At 63.7% G+C, this 20,263-nt stretch overlaps 2 protein-coding genes across 6 annotated transcripts in view; one reads left to right on the forward strand and one right to left on the reverse strand.

Annotated features, from left to right (window-relative positions):
- SLC41A3 (solute carrier family 41 member 3) overlaps nt 1–8,029 on the forward strand; it is a 53,499-nt gene extending 45,470 nt beyond the window's left edge. For 3 of the 4 annotated variants that reach the window (XM_057705982.1, XM_057705984.1, XM_057705986.1), the window contains 7 exons: nt 521–665; nt 2,517–2,663; nt 2,938–3,082; nt 3,811–3,890; nt 5,280–5,414; nt 7,173–7,321; nt 7,820–8,029. In XM_057705982.1, coding sequence (XP_057561965.1) covers nt 521–665; nt 2,517–2,663; nt 2,938–3,082; nt 3,811–3,890; nt 5,280–5,414; nt 7,173–7,321; nt 7,820–8,029 — 1,011 coding nt within the window. The remainder of the gene's footprint in view (nt 1–520; nt 666–2,516; nt 2,664–2,937; nt 3,083–3,810; nt 3,891–5,279; nt 5,415–7,172; nt 7,322–7,819) is intronic. The other variant, XM_057705983.1, reaches the window with a different exon arrangement.
- Nucleotides 8,030–8,184: 155 nt separating this feature from the next.
- Nucleotides 8,185–20,263, reverse strand: part of ZXDC (ZXD family zinc finger C) — a 32,894-nt gene continuing 20,815 nt past the window's right edge. Inside the window, exons 9-11 of one of the 2 annotated variants that reach the window (XM_057705979.1) lie at nt 11,335–11,459; nt 10,481–10,582; nt 8,185–9,615 (exon numbers count right to left, since the gene is read on the reverse strand). In XM_057705979.1, coding sequence (XP_057561962.1) covers nt 9,538–9,615; nt 10,481–10,582; nt 11,335–11,459 — 305 coding nt within the window. In that variant the 3' untranslated portion in view covers nt 8,185–9,537. Of the gene's footprint in view, nt 9,616–9,664; nt 9,716–10,480; nt 10,583–11,334; nt 11,460–20,263 lie in introns of those variants that run through there. The other variant, XM_057705980.1, reaches the window with a different exon arrangement.

The following is a 20,263-nucleotide window of genomic DNA, read 5'->3' on the forward strand; positions in this document are numbered from 1 at the left end:
TCATGCATTCATGATTCAATTCCTGGACCCGGTTCTGTCCTGCTAACCTCTTTGTTTTTCTGCCATGCCACCCACATTTAATTACTATAGTTTTAAAATACATTTTCATAACAAAAAATGCGAAATTTTCCATCTTCTTTCTCAAAATTGTTATGGCTACTCTTGCACACCTACTCCTGTTTGTGAAATTTAAATTTGAAATGACTTGTCAGGTGCCGTGGACCATCCTGGGACTTGGACTGGAGTTCGCTGGGCGAGCTGGGGTTGGGGCGTCAGCCCCGGCCGCTGTGGTGTCTCCTGGGGGTCCTGGGCGTTGCCACGGGGGTGGGGGCGCCGCCTGAGCTGCTGGAGGTCACAGCACGTCGGTCCCGGCCTGAGAGAGGGGAGCTGTGAGCGAGACGCGGGCGGCCCCCGACGGAGGACCCGACACCAGAGGATGGGGAAGGGGGGCGGGGGCCGCGGTTTCTGCGGGTTCTGGCGAGGCGGGCAGGCCCTGCCTCACGTCTGCTTCTACCCGCAGGTGCAGGCCACCGTCGTGGGGCTCCTGGCCGCCGTGGCGGCCCTGCTGCTGGGCGCGGCGTCGGGGCAGGAGCTGGATGCAGTGGAGGCGGAGGTGCTGTGCGCCAGCAGCGTCGTCAGCGCCTCTCTGGCGGCCTTCGCCCTGGGTGAGCGGCCCTCGGGTCGGCTCCTGCGCGGGTCTTCCCCCCCCTTCCCGAGCCGCGTCCTCCGTGGCTGGCGGGCGGGGGCGGGGCCTGCAGGCTGAGCGAGGCACGTCCTGTGCCCCCTCCCCACCCCCGAGGCCACCGTGCCCCGCGCTCCTGCGTCCTGTCCCCTGGCCTGTGTCCCCTCCCTGCCTCGCGCGTGCCGGGTTCTGTGCTGAGCCCGGGACTCGCTGGGGCCCGCTCTCGTTTGGGGTGAGCCCTCGGCGCGCAGGCACGCGGGTGACTCCGGGGCCGGGCCCCCCCCGCCCGGCTCCCAGACACGGTTTCCTTCACACGCGTGTTCACCTGTGTGCAGTCCGCGTCTCCCCCGACAAGCGAGCAGTGTGAGGGCAGAGCCCGAGCCCGTGCTCTTTCCACACGGAAACAGCCCAGGCATAGCCGGCTCCCAGGCTGGCTGAAGGGACGGGTCACTGCTTCTCTCTGGACCCTGTGTCTGTGTGTCCTGCAGACGCACCCACGCCCAGGAGGGAAGAGGGGTGGCCTTCCGAGCCGCCCGTGTTCACGCGTCTGCCCCCAGCAGAAGGCAGCGGGGGACTGGGTGGTCTCGGTTCCCGCCGGGCGGCTGCAGCCCTGCGCGGGAGCCCCGGTGGGGAGGGTCAGAGCGCGGGGGCCCGGGAGCAGATTCACAGACCTGCGGGCGGTGCCGGCGCACCTGGGCCAAGGAAGGGCTGACGCTTCTGAGAGGACAGAGCCCAGGAGACACCGCGTCTCCAGAGGGCCGTCCCTCTCCCACGGGCCATCCTCGCTCCCTTTTCACAGAGGAGGAGACTGAGGCCCCAGACGGGGTGCAGCTGAGTGGCACGGACGTAGCCAGGACGTAGCCAGGATGGTCGCAAGACGAGTGGGACTCAGGAAGTGTGGCCGGTCGGTCGCGGCGTGACCTTGACCTGTCTGAGCCGTAAAGCCAGGCGGTAGTGCTGGTGGCTTGTGATAAGTTCGTAATAAGCTCTCAAACCAGTGGTGTCCTCTGTTCCTCCCCGTGGGGCTGTTACCAGACCACCGGCTCAGCCAGGCAGCATCGAGGCACTTACAGCCGACACGGCGGGAGAGCGAAGCAGCTGGGACCTGGTCACAGAACAGCACAGACTGTGGCCAGCAGCTTTCAGTGGCATCAGGGTGACAATTCTGATTATTTTTAAAGTCACAGAATGCTGGGTCCAGTGTTAAAACACCAGCGACCAAGACATGGTGTCTTCCTAAGGCCCACACGAGAAGCTGGGTTTCATCCCGGGCAGCGGGGGGCGGAGGCTGGAAGCACGTGACAGTGGCCCGAGAAACGACTCGGAACAGAAAGCAGGTCCCGGAGGTGTGGTGTCCACGGCGGCGGCGCCCTGCACTCACGGCTCCCTGCTGGGCCCTGGCAGCGCCTCCGGCCCCCCCGCGCCACGCTGCCTTGTGTGTGCCCCGCTTCCCTCCCTCCCGGGGCCACCGGCACTGCTACCTCACGCCGTCCCAGACCCCATCCTGCCACCTTGCCCACAGGCTTTGCCATTTGGCAACGGCTCACGGGGCCAGGGGCCCCCGCTGCTCACAGGTGTCTGGGGTCCATCTTCCCGCACGAGGGCTGTGAGCTTCACTTCACGGGAGCCTGTCGCTCTCGGGGGTCCGGGAGCCCAGCACCCACCCGCCCGCGTCTCCCCGCCGGCTCGGGGCCACTGCGCAGCACCAAGCCCGCGAGTCCCGGCCAGAGTCCAGGCCCCGCTGCCCCACGCCCCCCGTGCAGGGCGGAGCCAGGAGCGGGCAGCCCCGCCCCCTGCTCACCGGCCGCCTGCTCCCCCACCCCCCGCCCCGCAGGGGTGCTGATGGTCTGCATAGTGATCGGAGCGCGGAAGCTCGGGGTGAACCCGGACAACGTCGCCACGCCCATCGCGGCCAGCCTGGGCGACCTCATCACCTTGTCGCTCCTGGCTCTCGTCAGCAGCTTCTTCCACAGACACAGAGGTAAGGCCCAAGGCTGGGGTCTGTCGCGGTCCTTTCACAGGCGAGGCCTGGGGTCACCGGGCAGCCGGGGGCCGCCCCCGGGGGCCGCGGGCTTTCCCACGCACGGGGGCACAGGTCGCCCTGGGCAGCAGACACAGGCGGTCAGTGTCCACCTCCGGCAGAGGCCGGCCCGGGTGCTTCGCGGCCTGGGGGGTGGAGGGGGCGGCATCCCCGCCCGGGGCCCCCCCCCGAGCTCCGGCCCCGCAGCCCTCACGCCCCCCGCTCCCGCCCGCAGACAGTCAGTACCTGACACCGCTGGTCTGCGTGGGCTTCGCGGCCCTGACCCCCGTGTGCGTTCTCATCGCCAAGCAGAACCCGCCCGTCGTGAGGACCCTGAAGTTCGGGTGGTTCCCGATCGTCCTGGCGATGCTGCTCAGCAGGTGCGCGGACGGGGCGGCGCCTCGGGGTCCGGGCGCGTGAGCGGTGGCCGCGAGCGCCTTCGCCACACTCTCTGCACCTCATCCCTCCCGAGGACCCTGGGCCTGGGGTATCCCGCGGGGCAGCCCCGTCCACAGCGGACGGGCCCCGGCCACGGCCCCGCCCGTGCGGCCCGGCCCCGCTGAGCTGGCCTCTCGGCCACGGCTCTGCACGCCCTCCCCGCAGCCTGGCTGCTGGTGGGACTCACGGGGCTGGGGGCAGGGGGCTGGAGTCAGGGCCCTGGGCCCTCCACCCCATGCTCCCGTGACCCCTGACGGGGGCCCCCAGTCTCTTTTGACGTGCTTTCCTGACGCTCGGAGGGGGAGGCTGTGGCCGAGGTGTCTTTGCCACTAGAAGCTCCTGGGCTCTAGGCCTTCGCTAAGCCCCAGGGCTGGTGGGCCAGGAGCTGGCAGCGACGTGGGGGGCGGGAGACGTCACGTGGGTCCCACTTAATGCTGAAGAGCAGCTCCAGGCTGTCACGTGGCAGGGCCCAGCCAGCTAAGTGGCCTTGGAAAGGGCCCGAGGGGTTTTCAGTGGGCTGACGTCGGTGGTGGGCTTCCTGCAGCAGCTGAGTTCAGAACACAGGTGGGAACCACGTGTGGCTGCAGGGGACACGGGAGACCAGCTGGGGGGGGGGGGGCGCTGACAGAGTGGCCGGCGTCCACTCTAACCGCCTGCCATCTCCCCCCAGTCTCGGGGGGCTCACCTTGAACAAGACCATCTCCAAGCAGCCGTTTCAGGGCATGGCCGTGTTCGCCCCCGTCATCTGCGGTAGGTGCCGCGCCCCGCCCCCAGGCCTCTGGGGGGCGGGGCCAGGGGAGCAGTGCCCGTGGGGGTTGGGGCCCGGGCGGAGGCTGCTGCTCTCAGGCTGAACGCAGCCCCGGGGAGAAAGCCCTGCCGGCGGCTCCCCCAGATCACACCCGCCCGCACGGGCTCCCAGGACCTGAGCTGGGACCTGCTGACACCTTAGGCCACGTGTGACCACAGGAGTCAGCTGCCACCGGATGGGCCGTCAGCCCCAGTCCCCTCCACCCCCTGGGTCTCCTACAGACCCTCCACCAGTTACCGTCCAGGCTTAACCTTGTGTGCACCTGTGGTGAGGACCCCTCTTTTAACCAAAGCTTGGTGTGCGTCCAGTTTCTGGTGAGGCCCTGGGAGTGGGGCCAGCCGGCTGGAGAGGTCTGACAGCGTGACAACCCACTGCCCAGGCCCTGGCCGTCTGGCCTGTGTGTCTGGGCCGCCCAGCAGGCCTTCCCCAGCACCAGGCTGGCCACTGCAGGGGCCGCAGGCCTGGAGGGTCCCCTGGGTGAGGGCTGGAGTCCCGCCCGCTGCTGGCCGGTGGGAACCGAGGCCCAGGGCTGCCAGAGCCAACTTGTCGAAAGACTGGCATCTGGATTAAGGGCATGATTTGTAAATGCTGCCAATTAATCACTTTTTTTAGTTTTTTAAACCATCACGGGCCAAGCGAAACCCGCAGCTGTCCTCTGCCCGCGGCCGTGCTTTGCCTCCTCGGGAGCTGCCCGGGTGGTCGACCCCCGTGCTGGAGGCCACCAGGCCCACTGAGGGGTCGCCATCTCGGGCTGAGGCAGTAGAATGGGGGCAACCCAACCGCTCCCTGAAGGGCAGTCGCCAGGGGCAGGCCCCGCTCTCCGCCAGCCTCACACCTGCACCTGCAGGAGCGCCGTGTGGCCTGTCACCAGGGCCTCTGGTGGTGGCAGAGCTGGGCACAGTCAGCTCCCCGGGACGCCAGGAGCCCCCTCCGTGAGCCCAGCACGGCCGCCGTGTGACCTCCCCCCCTTCCGGCCCTCTTTCCTCTCCTCCCCACCTCAAGGTGACACATTCCTTCCCTTTTCTCAGATGTTCAGCGTGCCCGTGCAGTCAGGTCCCTTCCCTGAGTGGCTTCCTGAGACCCCCTTGCCCGCTCCCCTCCGTCCCGACACGTGGGTGTCGGAAACCACCTGCGCCGGTCATGCCACGGCCTCCATGCCACCCTCGTGTGGTACCAGGGAAGATCTGTGGTCAAGTGGGGGGGGGGGGGTGTGGAAAAGAAACCAAGTGCTGCATCAGTCAAGGAAGGCTTCCTGGAGGAGCTGAACTTAAAATAAGGCATGGAACTCAGAGACTGACCTAAAGGGGAAACCGGACTCTCTCTCTCTGCAGGTGTCGGTGGCAACCTGGTGGCCATTCAGACCAGCCGGGTGTCCACGCGCCTGCACCTGCAGAGCACACCTGGCGTCCTGCCCCTCTGGATGAAGAAATGCTGGCCTAACCCCCGTGCCACCTTCTGCAGCTCAGGTGGGTCGGGGGTCTTCCAGAGGCCACGTGGCTGCTTCCTCTGATAAGAATTTGACGTCGTTAGGATCTGGGGCACTGCCTGCCTCGGACCAGCGCTGACCTCGGCACCTCTCCCCAAGCCCCGACTCCCCGATGTGGCCTCATGGGTCCACTCGCTTGCCCGGGAAGCTGACCCTGCCCTGGGGACACGTGCTCTGGAAGAGCAGACCCACACGGGGTCCCATGTTGTGCGGTGCACAGAAGGGCCGGGGAGAGGCTGACAGGAGGCATCCCCGCCGGGGACAGGCAGGGGAGGGGAGGAGGGCCTGGGGCTTGAGGAAGGACCCCAGAGTCTGTTCTGAGCACTGGGACCCGTGTGGTTCTCGAGGCCTGTTCCTCAAGTCCCCCGCCTGGCTGGAGGGGGCAGGGCTGCAAGGCTCTCGGACGGGAGGTTTCTCTGTGGCCTCGGCAGCGGCCAGCCGCTCCTGGACCTTGGCCTGGAGGGTGGGCTCGTGCCACCTCCTGCAGCCACTGGCCCTCCGGGTTCTGGCCGCTGGCGTCGGGCCTGGGACGGGAGGTGGTGTCTCAGGCACCTGACCCCGCTGCTCCCTGGGCTGCGGACCTCAGCCAGGCCGCCTCGTCCCCCCACCTTCCAGAATCTTCTGGTCGTTCCACATGACATCCAGGGCTCTCAGCTGGGAATGTGAGAGGGACGGGAAGGGTCTGCCCCACCCTCTTCAGAGGGGGCGTCCCCAGGATGTCTTCTGAGGTGTCACCTGTACGTAGAAAGGCTCTTGGCTCTGTTGTAATTTGCGTGCCCGTCTTAGCACCACAGGCTCCAGGCTTATAGACGACACACGTCTTATTCCTCACGCGCTGGATGCCGGATGCCCCAGGTCAGGGCCCCGGCAGCCGGGTGCCCGGCGATGCCAGCCTCCCGGTCCACAGGCAGCGAGGGTGCGGGCGAGCGCTGCAGGGCCCTTTCCTCACGGGCTGCACCCTCGTGAACGGACCACCTCCCGGCACCACGGGGGCCAGGCTCGTGGACTTGAGGGGAACGCGCAGCCCGGCGCGGCACGTTTCCCTGAATTCTCGTTTAGTTTTTCGTAGATTTTCTTGAGTTTCAGCGTCACTTGCCAATCGTAATATTTTGCTTCCGCCTCTGTAAGTTTTTTTAAGGGAATCTTCTCTTAGCTTGGAGCTGGTCTGGCTGTTCGTGGTGAACAGAGCCTGGTGCTCCCGTGCAGGCGTCCCAGGTGACCTCAGGCGGACTTTCGAGTCGTCTGCTGCGTCCTCTGCGTCTTCACGTAGCTGACGAGACATGGTGCTCACGCAGAGGGAGAGGGAGGCGGGCGCCCCTGCAGCTCCCACGTGGGTCGGGGGGGGCGGGTCGCACACGAGCACGGACACCGGGGTCCTGGGGCCTCGCAGGACGGAGGCGCTGCCCACGCCCGAGCCTCCGTGCTGACCCGACCGAGCGTGGGCCCTGCACGTCCTGCTTCCTCCGCCCGGGGACGCGGCGTCCCCCCACCTCCCAGCACGGCGCCCGTCGCGTCTGCCCAGCGCTGTCAGGTGTGAGGTGACTGTCCTCGTTTGCTTCTCCACTGGACGCTGGTTTTTCTCTCTTCTCTAATGTCAGCTCCTGAGGGGATGACAGGCCACGTCCCTGTCGCTAGAACACGCCGCACACGCAGCTGCTGCGTGAACACAGGCGGCAGGAGAGGGTGCGTGTCCCCCGCACCGCAGCACGCACACCGCCGCCTCTGCTCTCTCTTCCAGAAACCAACTCCGCCTCTGCCCGCGTCCTGCTCCTGCTGGTGGTTCCGGGCCACCTCCTCTTCTTCTCCATCATCTACCTGGTGGAAGGCCAGTCAGTCCCCAACGACAGAACCTTCGTGCTGCTCTACCTGCTGGCAGCCCTGCTCCAGGTAAGGATGGCCACTGGGTCCCATGGGCAGTCAGCCAGCTGTGCCCCGTCCTGGGAGAGGTCCCTGGGCACACAGGACACGGTCCTCACCTTCCAGAAGTCAAATCAATTTGTTCAAGCCCCACGGCGTGATTTGGACGCACGGCTGAAAGCACGTGTGGGCTTCCGTCAGGCTGCCTGCCGACGCTCTAGCTGGGGGCCTGGGGCCTGTGCAGGGTCACCGCGGGCTCGGTGGGCACTCCCACGAGAGTGGCAGGGAAGGGGCTCGTCAGGGACCTGCCCAGGCTCGTGCGGCCTCCACGAGGGGCCAGGTGTGCGGGGAGCCACCCCACACGGGCCTCCAGCGCGGCCAGGCTGCACCGGCAGTCAGACCCGGGAGGAGCCCAGGGCGGGCTGCGGTGGCCGTATCCACCGTGGGGTCGGCTCCCGAGACCTGCTGGTTTCCGGGCAACGCCTGGATTTCTCCTCGGGCATCACCTTGTCTCCTGGTGTGTGACAGGTGACCATCCTGCTATACCTGGCAGAAGTGACGGCTCGGCTGACGTGGCACCAGGCCCTGGACCCCGACGACCACTGCATCCCCTACCTCACGGGGCTGGGGGACCTCCTCGGGACCGGCCTCCTGACACTCTGCTTCCTTGGCCACTGGCTACTGAGGGACGAAGCGGGGCTGGACGGCACCTTGGAACCAGCGCCTGGACCTTCCTAAGGAGCCCAGGCGTCCCCGCTGCTCAGGAGACCCTCCCCTCATGCTCGAGGGAACCGGACACGGCACCTCCCCAGCTGGACCCCGGGGGGCGGCCCGGCCTCTGCACACCTGCGGCCGCTGCCTGAGCCCATGACAGGGCCTGAGACGCTAACCCAAGAGGCGTGTCTGCGCGGGGGGGGGGGGGGGGGGGCGCGGCACAGCCCGGAGCCCCCATGGCCTGGATGCGGTGCCGGAAGACCCCCTTCTGTCCCCAGGCTCGGGGCACTGAGCTTCAGGGCTGTCCTCACTCAGCCCTTCCCGGGACAGGGCCACCCACCCCTTCTGCTCCCAGCATCTCCTGTTTTTTCTCCTTCATTAGAACAAACCTCTGCTTAGATTTTAACGATCAGAGAAGTTTAGAAATAAAACTGGACTCCCAGTTCCACCCCAAGGTGAGCGTGAGATCAGCCCCAGTGCAGAGACGGGAAGAGGACTCGGCGAGCTGGACAGGTGGGGTACTGCTGCTTGCCCGAGGGAACGTCGGCTTTCCATGCGCAGCTCTACAAAACTTCTATCTACTCGCACGAGGAGTTGCGCCCAACGCCTGCTGGGACCTCAGTGCCCAGGAAACGGAAGCCAGTCCTGAGCACCTCAGGGGGACACCAACTGGGGGTGGGCAGGACAAAGGTCCAGCCCCACGGCCCAGACTCTACTCCCGCCGGAGGGGGCCCTGGACGAGCTGGGGCTGAGGTGCCACGCACAGCACAGAGCTCTGCAGGGAGAACCCCCCCCACAGGACACAGGAGTCACGGCAGAAGGCGGGCGTCATCCCCGAAAGCCCCAAGTCCAAAAACTCAAGAGACAGACAGAATGGGTAGAGTTTGGATGATTCCAAGTCAGAGAATCAAAACAGCATCGAACAAAAATACTTCAAAAGGCACAAGGCAAAAAACCCACTTCTGAGAGACCCTGTGTGTAGTCCTCTAATAAATAAATATGTGCAAGTTCACTGACGTGTCTCCTGCAGGACAGACCGCATCTGAGAACACACACAGGGACACACGCACACCCTCACCCTCCACAAGCCACGCGCCGTGGTCACCGTGCCGCACATTCCTCGGTGCTCAGAACGTGGCTGTACAAACCGCTGTCCAATTGCCATTACACGGTAACACCCCCAAACAGAATTTAGAAAAATCATTATAAAGGTTTTAACTACATTTGGCCTGTGCAGGGGCTGCGAGCAGGCCTGGGGGCCAAGTCACCCGTCACGTTCCCCAGACGCCCCGGCCCGGCTGCGCCCCCCACAGAGGGGGACGGCCTGCTCGCGCTCCACCAGTCGCCGGGGCGCCGCACAGGATGAGAACACTGCCCTGAGGGGAGCGTCTGCTCCGACAGGCACGCCAGATGCTACAGCCCAAGTCAGTCCCTGATAAAACGCAAGAAAAACACTTGCGAAAATGTACCCCAAAGTCTCTGACGAACGAGGCCGGCCTTTGGAGCGCGCCCCTGGCGCCGGCAGGGCAGCTTCACTGCGGGGCCTGCAGGCCGCCCGTGCTCTGTGCGTCCTCGGGCCCGGCGGCCCCTCCGGCTGCAGGCAGCACCTCCTGCAAAGCAAGCACCGCGGTGAGCCCGCCCGCAGCACAGCACGCACCGCTGGCCTCTCTCCGTTGGAAACGCTCGTCTTCCCCTGATTTAACCATGTTCCTTGAAGGAAAAAATTTTAGTATCAATAAAACTAAAGGAAGGTGACCTGTGTCCTCTACTGTGCACTTCCTCAATGACGGGACCTGTGACCCTCCCCACCCGCTCTGGGAGCCTCCTCCCTGGTCACGAGCTGCCGTCCACGTCATCGGCGCGGACGGGCTCCAGCCCCGCAGGCTGCAGTGCCCCCGGCCGGCCCGCCTCCTGCAGGGGACACCCCTCAGCACCAGGTTTCAGGCCACACGGAACGTGTGTGCTTCTCAGGAACGACGGCCAGAGGCGAGGCCTTCTGGATGCGGTGACCGCACGCCCTCCAGGTCACCCCACCCCGGAGACCCCCACCTGCACTCCATTCAGCGTTCACGTCTCACGGAAAATGCTGAACAGCCCAACTTGAATATAAGAACACCAAAATTACTATCAGTTTGATTTTTACATACATTTGAAATGTGATAAGCTACGTACTTCATTTTTTATACTCAAATCTGAATGACCCGCTGCCACCCATACTCAGCTTACCCACTGAGTCACACAGGCCCGGACTGAACCTGTCCAGGCCTGTTTCTCCACCTCATCCAGCACGACGAGGGACCGAGCTGCACCCTCAGCCTTTCCCTTCCTGACTCCTTACCCACCTTTTCTCAAAAGTGGAAACACACCCTGGCAGCCCCACCCGTGAGTCCACGTGAGGAACCCCGGGGACAAGCCTCAGGAAGCCGGACGCTTCCCGAGTGGACACAAACCCCAAGAGCAAGGACGCATCCAGACCTGGAGCACGTAGATGGGCAGGTCGACAGCAAGCAGCGGGTGGCAGGCGGCGGGCTGCGGGCTGAGCGCCAGCGGCGGGACTCCGTCCCCCGAGGGGTCGTCCTGGGGAGGCAACGGCTCACGGTTCAGTAACCTTGGCCACCCTGAGACGTGGCAGAACCAGCCCACCCGCCTTTCAGGTGAGGCCTGAGGCCTGGCAGAGACCAGGGCCGCGGGCTGGGCCGCCTGCCTCCCCCGACCCCAGCTCGAGGCCCAGCGACGTGGTCCCGTGGCCCGAGAGCCATGAACACGCAAGGCGCTCAATGAAGAGGTGGCAGGCGAGGGGGCTGGGTTAGAGCTACCCATCCTTCAGCGTTAAAACCTCTTCTCTCCCCAAACCCTCTCAAATCATCTTCCAGCCCCTGGAAAGTGAGGCGGAAGGTAACCGTGTCCCCAGAGCCCCGGAGGTGCGAGTAACCGCAGCTGCAGGTCCCCGCTGGCCCGGGCACAGCCCAGGAAGCGGCCGGCCCTGCCCCAAGGGGCTCAGTGTGGCAGAGAAGACAAGAGGGAAAAGGCCTGGCACAGTTTCCATGAAAGCCGCCGCCTCCAGGGCCATCGTGAGATGGGGCGAGCAGGCTGCCTTCGCCCAGTCCCACGAGGAGAGGAGAAGCCGGGTCTGGAGGACCCAGCAGCGCCGCCAGGCGTCCGTGGGTGCGGCCATGGGGCCGCGGGCAGACATGGGGCGGAGCGCGGAGAGCAGGCTGCAGGAGAGCCGGACGGGGGAACGAGAATCCTGACGGAGGGGAAAACGTGGACACGGCAGGGTGACAGACGGGAGCGGTGCAGGGCAGGACGGGCGGCTCGCGGGCTCTCACCTGCAGCAACCGGACCTGGACGCACGGCAGAGCCCCGCCGGGCACCGCGAGGCTGCCCCACAGCCAGGCTCCTGGGCCGGCGCGGACGTCACCTTCCCCCGGGCTCGGTGCAGACTCCGCGGCCCCTGAAACACACAAGCCCACGTGCTGCTCGCAGCGCGGCCCCCAGACCCACAGCTGCTCAGCCGGAGGGAAGAGGCCAAGAGACCAGGCCTCCGCTTAGAAGCTCAGCTCAGCTCTCCTGTGTCTTCCGCTCTCGACGGCGGACTCCCCTCACCCTCCAAGCCTGGCAGCTCGGGGTAAGCAGGGTCCCCGACACGCGGAGCACGACAAAGCCCGCAGAGAAAGGAGCAGGGAGGGACCCCCACCGCCGGCACCATGGCATCTGCTGAACAGCTCTCTCTCCAGCTTCCTTTGCACAATCATCACTTTCCTGGTTTCGTAACAGGCTTTAAAAAAAAATTAAGCACAAAGAAGAAAGAAAACATGGTAACACCCAGAAAAGGTTTTCCTGGCCCTCGTAGGAACGCTGGATTCAACCCTGGCTCCACCACCCCGGACGGGGGAGCTGAGCTCGGGCCCGGGGCTCCCGCCGCAGAGCGTGGGGAGGGTGGACCTGGTGGACGTGCTCAGAGTGCAGGACCTAGCCCGGCGCACAGCGAGCACCCAGCGGTGGAGGCGCCGTCACTGCTGGGTGGACATGGCGGGCACGGTCTCACAAAGACACCTTACGGAGGACAGCACACAAGCTCGTCTTAATAAAAGCGGAAAGAACGCGACGAAACAACGTGCTCCCTCTACAGACCAGTGCCTCATGACATGTCTACTCGACCACAAGTGGAAGATGAAAACCACGCCAGGCCGGCCGCTTGCTCAGGGTCCGGCTCCCCTGACGGGCGCAGCTGGCTCTGCTGCTCACCCGCCGCCTGCACGTCCCCACCTGCGGGGCCTCACGGCAGCCCCCCCAGGTGCGCCCGGCCCCTGCTGCCCCCTCGCCCGGGTGGGGGGCGCCTGTGCTGTTCCAGCCGACTCTGGAGCGTCACCTGCACCACCGTTACGCTCCGAAGCCTTTTTTCACCCTGGTGCATTTCCTGCAATATGAATGTGCTTGTAAACGGAAGTATTACTTATTTTTAAAGTTTACTTCCATATACTTTCTAGAAGTGCACATTCTTCATCTGAAAAGCTGAGTTACCCTTGCAGTGACGCGTAACGAGACCCACTCAAGAGAAAAAGACGTATTACACGTCGAGCGAGAACGGTGGAAAGGAAACCTGCTGGGAAAAGCGCGGAGAGGAGTGCCCTGCGGCCTGCTCCCAGGCGGCTCGTGTCTGCCTGAGCACTGAGGCTGGAAACATACGTTTGCCCCCTTAAAAACATGTCATAAAATGAGCGTGTGCTTAAATACAATTTCGCCCCAACTCCGCAGCTGCAGAGTCCGCTCCCTTCCCTTGGATGCAGCCCACGCGGCAGAGTCAGCCTTACCTGGAGGAAGGGTCCGACTTCATTTTTTAATCCGAATGAACATGCCGAGACCTGCTTCGAGGACCCCTGTGAGACCACCACGGGACGCCGAGGGAGGCGCCGAGCACTCTACCTTCTGAAGTTACTTCTAAAGCCACGCAAGATGCAAACGGCGCGCACCTAGCACTCGCCATCCCGTCACACAACACAGAGAGGAGACGCACGTGAGTCGCTTCTCCCTACTCACGCGGCCGAGCCAACGCCGGCTGCGCGGGCCTCCCGCGGCGTCGCCCGTGAAACAGCAGCTCGTCAAAGCCTCGCTTTCTCGCCCAACGGCGGGCACGCGTGCTACTCCACGGGGGAAACGAAGCAGCAAGCACCCGCACAAATCAGAAAGAAAGCCCGCCGGCACCTCCAGACATCGCGAGCACGCGCCTCCCCGATACTTGAAGAAAAACGGGTCCACGCTGCTGAAAGCACGGCTAGACTGTCACTGCGTTATTGAGATCAGGCGCAGTCAGTTCTACCACTGGGGGAGCGCACGCTTCATCTGAAAGAAATCACATAAATCTTCTTCTTGATGTGGCCTTCAACCCAGAGTCAGAATCTGCTGACCCCACAGACCCCGGAGTCACACGGACAAGACTCACTGCCGCTGGCGTGAGGGGCCCTCAGCCGGGGCCCCTCCCCGTCCAGGTAACGACCGGGTCCGGGACGAGAGGCCCGCAGCTGCAGCAGCCCCCGTGTGGACCCTCTCCTCCAGGAGCTCATCCCGTGACCGCTGCAGAGGCTGGGAAGGTGAGCGTCTCCAGGGAAATGCCCTGCCACGGCCCCCACACACGCCCCATCTCCCAGCACCTCCACACTCGCCCCGGGGAGGCCCGTGGGAGGGAGGGAGGGCACGCTGGCCACGTCCACCTGCACAGGGCTCGTCCCTGGACCAGCCCGCGGGGCCTGGCCGAGGGGCTCGGGAAGACCACGGGCCTGTCCCGCGCTCTCCTGAGGGGCCGCAAGCGGTGAGGCTGGGGGGGGGCGCCGAGGGCGTCTGTGGAGGGAGAGGGAGGAGAGCCCGCAGCGCCCCTGCACTCGAGGCCAGAAGAGGACATGGGGAGGGCGGCCCCAGCCCCTCCCACGCCGAAGACCCAGGCTGAGCCCTGCTGTCGGCACCCCGGGGGGGAGGCCTCAGGATGGGACCCTGACCCCCACGGGGCGGGTGTCCCCCAAACTCCCTGCTCCCTGTTAGAGCCATCGGGGAGGGTGCTCCGTTACACGACCCCAATGACAGTGCCATCAGGTACCGTGGCATCGACACGCGCGACACCCACATGTTGACCACACACCTGGGCTGGATGGGAAAGCGCGTGTCTGCAGATGCGTGAAGGTCCCCACACAGAGCCCACGCAGCCCCGAGGCCTCCCTGGGAAAAGATGCCACGGCCCTGAACGCAATCTGCCTGATTTAATTAACCGGCCGCCCAAGAGAGACATCAAGACGTCCTCTTCCACGGTGGAAACCCACAAGTCCTTGCAAGGCAGGAGACCATCACGCCGCAGAGCGCTCCCCGCCTTACCCGGAACGCGGACCTGCGCTGGGGGGGCCTCAGGAGGGAGAGAACGCGCGTCCAGCCAGCAGGTGCGTTTCTGCCGAGCAGGCCTCCAGAGACCGTCTTCCTGGCGCATCAACACCGCAGGGAGAGCAGGACTCCACACCACGCGCCCGACCCCCGGCCCATCCGTGAACCGCGGGACCCCCACCTCCCCTCCAGGGCCCGGCGAGAACCAGGTGAGGCCGGCCACAAAGACCTGGCTCGGACCACGTGCCCGCGCACCCAGCTCTCCTGCAAGGTGGCTCTGTGGTTCAGACGAGGAACCCCCGTGTCGGCAGGCACGCCCCTGCGCCGACAGACCCCTGCCCGCCACGTCCAGTGGGCCGGGGGCCAGGAGGCCACTCTCTATGGGGGTTCCTCGTCTGAACCACAGAACGCAGCAGGAGACAGCAGAGCCCATCCCCTCGATTCTGGCGAGGAGGGGACATCTGACACCACAGTACAGACGGCGGAGGAACGGGGCATGGCGCTCCGTTCCCGGCGGCGAGCCCTGCACAGTGGTCGGGACGGTGCCCCACGACAGCAGATCCCGTCACGGCAGGGGGCCCACGTTACTGAGCAGAAAGCAGCACGTGCGCATCGCTTCTTCAAGATACACGACACGTGCCGTTTACACGTGTGGAAACCGACTCGCATCAGAACCATGGACGTGGCCTCCAGGGCGGCGGCGCTCAGGGAAAGTGAGTGAGAAGCCACGCTGCTCTCTCCCCACGAAGACAGCATCACCAGAGCCGCTCACTGGACCCCACGCTCTGCTCCGCGCCCAGGGCCGCCCCCGTGTCCCACGGGCCAGCCCGCCTCAGGTCCCCAGGGCCCTCCCAACATCTCGGTCTCCTGAAGATGCACGGAGAGTCTCCCCGAAGACTGAAAGAACTGAATAAAAGACGTAAATCCACACCAGAGGCAGCGTGTTCCCATGCAGGCCCGGGGCACCCGTCACTGGGGCTGTCGAGCACCTTCTTACTCTCCTTCCCACTGTGAGTGAAATCTGTGTGTTTAGTTACTCTTCTTCCGGCTATTCTAACCGAGAAGCTACTAACTGCTATCTGCTACTTTATTGTGCAACGAGCTACCTACTAACCCTCTTACCTCTAATTATTTCCGTCAGTTCCCCTGGGTTTTCTAACCATCGCTGGAGAGCAATCACCAGGTCTTCCTACAGCCTGTCCTCCTCTACACAAACCTTCAGCAGAAGTGCCCGCAGCACCGCACTGTGGCCTGGCTGCCTCTTCCCGACGGGCGGGAAGCGATGCTGCCAGTGTGACTCACTTCACTAGGGAAATATTTCTGGTTGATTAAGGGTTATGGTTTTTAAAGATCAGCCGTGATGACTTTTACCAACCACCATACTGGCATCGGCGAGGACACGCGGTTTCCCTCGGCCTCCTGCTGGGAGAATCCTGCCAACAGGGCCCACCCTGAACCCCGACCCCGACCAGGCCATCGTCCAGGCCACGTGCTGGCTCCCCGGAAGCACCGCGTCTGCCTCACTCGCGGGAGGTGAGACACGGCCTTCCTGCCTGCGAGCTGGTGCCGCGAGGGCCCCGAAGGCTCTGCAGCCTGTGCCCTGGGGTCTGTCCCCACTCAGGCTCCTAACCTCAGGCTGCTGTGAGGACCTGGAGAGGGAACAGGGAGGGAGCCCAGGACGCGGGGCCCAGGACAAGCCTCGACGTCACCTTTAGCCCTCGTCCCCGCGTAACGCTGCGGGGCACCGGGCTGGACGGAGCACCCGCACCCCGGAGCTCAGGCCCGCTGGCCGTGCACTGAGTAGCTGTGTGTGTTTCCAGGGACGTACAGACAGGCCCACGCCCACACGCGATGACAAGGGCGCAGGGGAACCCGACTACACCAGGGGCCGGGAGGCCCTGAGCGAGGTCTGGGGTCACAGAAGCAGCCACGACACATCACTGCCCCCGAGAGCTGTTTCTCGCCAGGGGTCAGTCGGGGCCCACTGGGACCCCAGGGACACCATGGCGTGGCACCCAGAGAGACTCCATACAGATAACGGGTACAGAGGTGACGGTGCGCCAAGGCCTGGGCCCCCGGGCAGCACTGCAGGAGGACAGCACCGCCCCGGAGCCAGGGAGGGGGACAGCACCTGGGGTCAGAACCACGGCAGGGCCGCCCCGCAACAGCAGGCCCGGGGACCCAGGGCGGACGAGGTCCTGGTCCCCTCTCCTGCCCACCTCCCGCCTGCCAGGCCCGGCCCGGCCCCCAGGAAAGAAAGGCCAAGATGGTCCTGCTGCGACGGGCAAGGTGAAGAAAGGTGGACAGACCCCCAGAACGAGCCGGTGCCATCCACAGCAAAGGCCGCTGGGGCGCACGGCTGGCAGGCCCAGGGCCGGCGGGGGGTCTGCGAGGCCAGGGCCTGAGAGCACACACAACCCTGCCCACCGCTCGCCCCACTCCGCTCCCACGGCCGTGTGGACGGTCTGTGCATGTGCGCCGTGAGCGCCCAGGCCCGCAGCCTTCCCTGCGCACGCCACGTGCTGCCTGGGGCAGCCACACCGGTGCCACGCTGACCTTGGCAGGGGGACCCCAAGAAGCCCCCCACTCTCCCTGCCTCTTCCACGTCCCTATGGTTCGTTTTCAGAGGAGCAGCTGGAGTGCTCCTTTAGAAAATACTGCGTCCCTCTTCTAAGCACGTGCTCGCGGGAGCCCGGTTCTAACAGCTCCCACAGCACTCCCTGGCCAGCCGCTCCGCACAAAGGCCCCGTGCTGAGCGCCCTCTCCGGACGCGGGCCTCGCCAGCACCGCCCCGCCGGGCCTGCGCACCCTCAGGGGCTGCCCCGGCTCCGCCCCGCCCCCCTCTGCCTCGCTCATCGCCCCGCCCCCCAGCAGCAGAGTCCCGCGTGCCCGCCTGGCCGGCGCGTCTCAGATCCCCTGCTCTCAGGTCCTGCCCGCCCGGGAGACAGCCTCCTTGTGACAGGTGCCTTCTCCACACTCCCTCCTCCAAGCTGCGGCCATGCGGGACCTCCTGCCTCCGAGGCTGGGCACGTGGGTACCGTCTCAGCCCCCCCACTTTCCAGGGCCCTCCCGGGCGCTCGTCTCTAAGCCACTGTCCATCCCTCCCTGCAGGCCTCGTGCACCCCTCCTTTTCGGTTGACTTCAAGGGCCAGGAGCTCCAGGACAGCGCTGACTCAAAGGGACAGCGGCAGTGAGTCCCCGTCAGGGTGGGGCTGGCTTCTGGCTACAGAACCTTCCTTGCATTCCTATTTCCACCAGGAACAGATACCAATTTATACAATAGAGAATCTGTGCAGAAGAGAGCAGCTCTTCAGGGACCCTTCACTGTGAGACCCGAGGAGTGGACCTCCTGCCTGCCACGGTCGCCTCGGCTGCCTGACTGACCCGCCGGGGGACAGCCACACGCCCCACAGACCCCCAGGTGTGTTCTCTGGGGAACAGCGCTCTATTTTCAGAAGTCACCATCCTGGAGACGCCCAGATCTCCCACGGCCACTCCGAAGGGTGCTGACCACGCCCTACCAGGAGCAGACCCACCTGTGCGACCGCCTGCAGCCCAGCCCCAGAAACACTCACTCCATCCATGGCGTCCGACTGCTGAGACTGGTTCTTGAATAATGGTGATTTGTCTTCTTGAAAAATTATGCATTTTATTGCAAGGAATCCAATTTATAATCGTGTCGCTTAGAGAATTTTTATTTATTTTCCACTGAATCTGAGGAATTCACTTAGGCTTCCCCTTTTCCTTTGTAAAGTTGCTCAGACGGAGGCAGAAAATGGCAGCCCAGAGCTGTACCCACTGCCAGGTGTTCTGTTTGGCCCACACGGAATGTTTTTTTCACTCTGAGTAGGTTTTCACACTTCAGCGTCAAAATCAAGATTTCTGACTCGTCTTAGTCTGTTCTGTTCCTGTCATGAAACAGCCCCTCTTCCTTGTTCAAGAGGAAGGCATCCCACTCAGTGCCCCCCACCTCCCCCAAAGAACCGCCACCGGCCGACCTTCCAAGGGCTGCAGGCACGACACCCGTCCCCGCTCAGCGCAGGCCCCCAGGAGCCTCGGCCCCGCAGGAACCCTCTGCCCCCAGGAACCTCATCTTTATTTTTCCTGCTTGATCTGCAAATAATTAACAGATTCCAAAACTGCTAGGTTTTCATCCGATCCTCCTAGTGTTCCATCAGCTTTTACTTCATGCTGTTTGATGTTGTAAGTCTTCATGTAACTACTCATCCAGATGGTCACAAGTCATAGTTACACTGTTGATTACATGTGAACAGCAACCAAAAACAGGAAAAATCTTCTCTACCCCAATTGTTTTCCTTTGAATTCTATGCTTCTAATATTAGTATTCACCTCCGCTTTGTAATTCTTGTTTTCTATTTTGCTTTATCTTGTCTTAATTCGAGCCTTCTAAACACCTCTGTCCACAATGCCTGTCCTGGACAACGTGTGGCTGGGACTGTGCTTCAGTCTCAACAGTCGGAGTCGCACTCATTTACAGACGCACGTGTCCTGCTGGTACGTCTCCTCCGAGGCGCCATGCTTTCCTGCCCTCCCTGCCCTTAAAGAGCAGAGAGTACACATCCGTTCACAGTTCTGAAGTTAGGTACATTTTTTTAAAATCGTATTTTGCTAGCTACTAGCTTCAAGGATAAAGTTTCCCTTTTATACATACATATTTTTAATAAATTTATTTATTTATTTTATTGGCTGTGTTGGGTCCTTTTTTTTTTTTTTTGCTGGGCGCGGGCCTTCTTTAGTTTTGATGAGCAGGGGCTGCTCTGTTGTGATGCGCGGGTTCCTCACTGCCGTCACTTCTCTTGTGGCGGAGCACGGGCTCTAGGCGCGTGGGCTTCATTCGTTGCAGCACACGGGCTCAGTCGCTGTGGCGCACGGGCTCTAGAGCGCAGACTCAGTCGCTGTGGCACACGGGCTTGGTTGCTCTGGGGCACGTGGGGTCTTCCCGGGGCAGGGCTGGAACCCGCGTGCCCTGCACTGGCGGGCAGGTTCTCGACCGCTGCGCCGCCAGGGACGCCCCTACCTTTTATATTGAGAAACTATTCTTGGTTTATTTTGAGGGGGAACCTCAACACCAAAGACAAAGAAACTGGCACAGCTTGTCTTCTATACTCAACAGCAACCCAACGGGCACAGTCTCCGACTTTACACCTTACGTCCACTCTGCAATCGCTCAGACTACACATCTCCTAAGAACCACCATGCGTGCGGCACTGACCCTCGCAGACACCGCGAAGCCCCTGTGTGTACACAGCGTGACTCCAGTGGCAATCCCACGCCCGCAGCTTCTCTGCTCGTGGACCTGTTACACCACATGCCAAAACCCCGAAACCCTCACACCCAGGTTTTCCCCCACGTCTGATGCCAAAAATAATGTAGCAGCAACACACAACCGCAACACCCATGAAGACCGTGTGCAGTCTTACTGACTCACTTAAGTGAACGTGCTGTGCTGAAAAGCCGACGCAGAACCAGGTGTGCTGAGAATACAGAGCGTGTGGGCCTCACGGCCTCCCTGAGGACGGACACTGAGTCCAGAGCGCACGGCGTGGGTTCACGTGCAGGCGTCTCCCTCCCAGCAAGCCTGCTGGGCGCCCGGAGGCAGCCGTGCCCTGGGGCAGCGGGCACCCTGAGGAGCGGCTGCTCCGGGGCTGGGGTGGGGCTGACGCCAGCTGGGCCTGGCGGTGCCAGGAAGTGGGGGGGGGCCCCAAGACCCAGGACGGGGCCTGGCGAGGGGGCACGAGACTCCAACCACGAGAGCTGCCAGTGGCCAAAGCTGGAGCAACTTGTGCAGCAGAAGAAATGCTGACCCACCGGTCACAGCCCAGCACTGGTCACGTCACCCACAGGGTGACGTCCACGTCTCTGAGCCACCTG

This window comes from Hippopotamus amphibius, chromosome 13 (genome assembly GCF_030028045.1).
Source record: "Hippopotamus amphibius kiboko isolate mHipAmp2 chromosome 13, mHipAmp2.hap2, whole genome shotgun sequence".
Lineage (NCBI taxonomy): Eukaryota > Metazoa > Chordata > Mammalia > Artiodactyla > Hippopotamidae > Hippopotamus > Hippopotamus amphibius.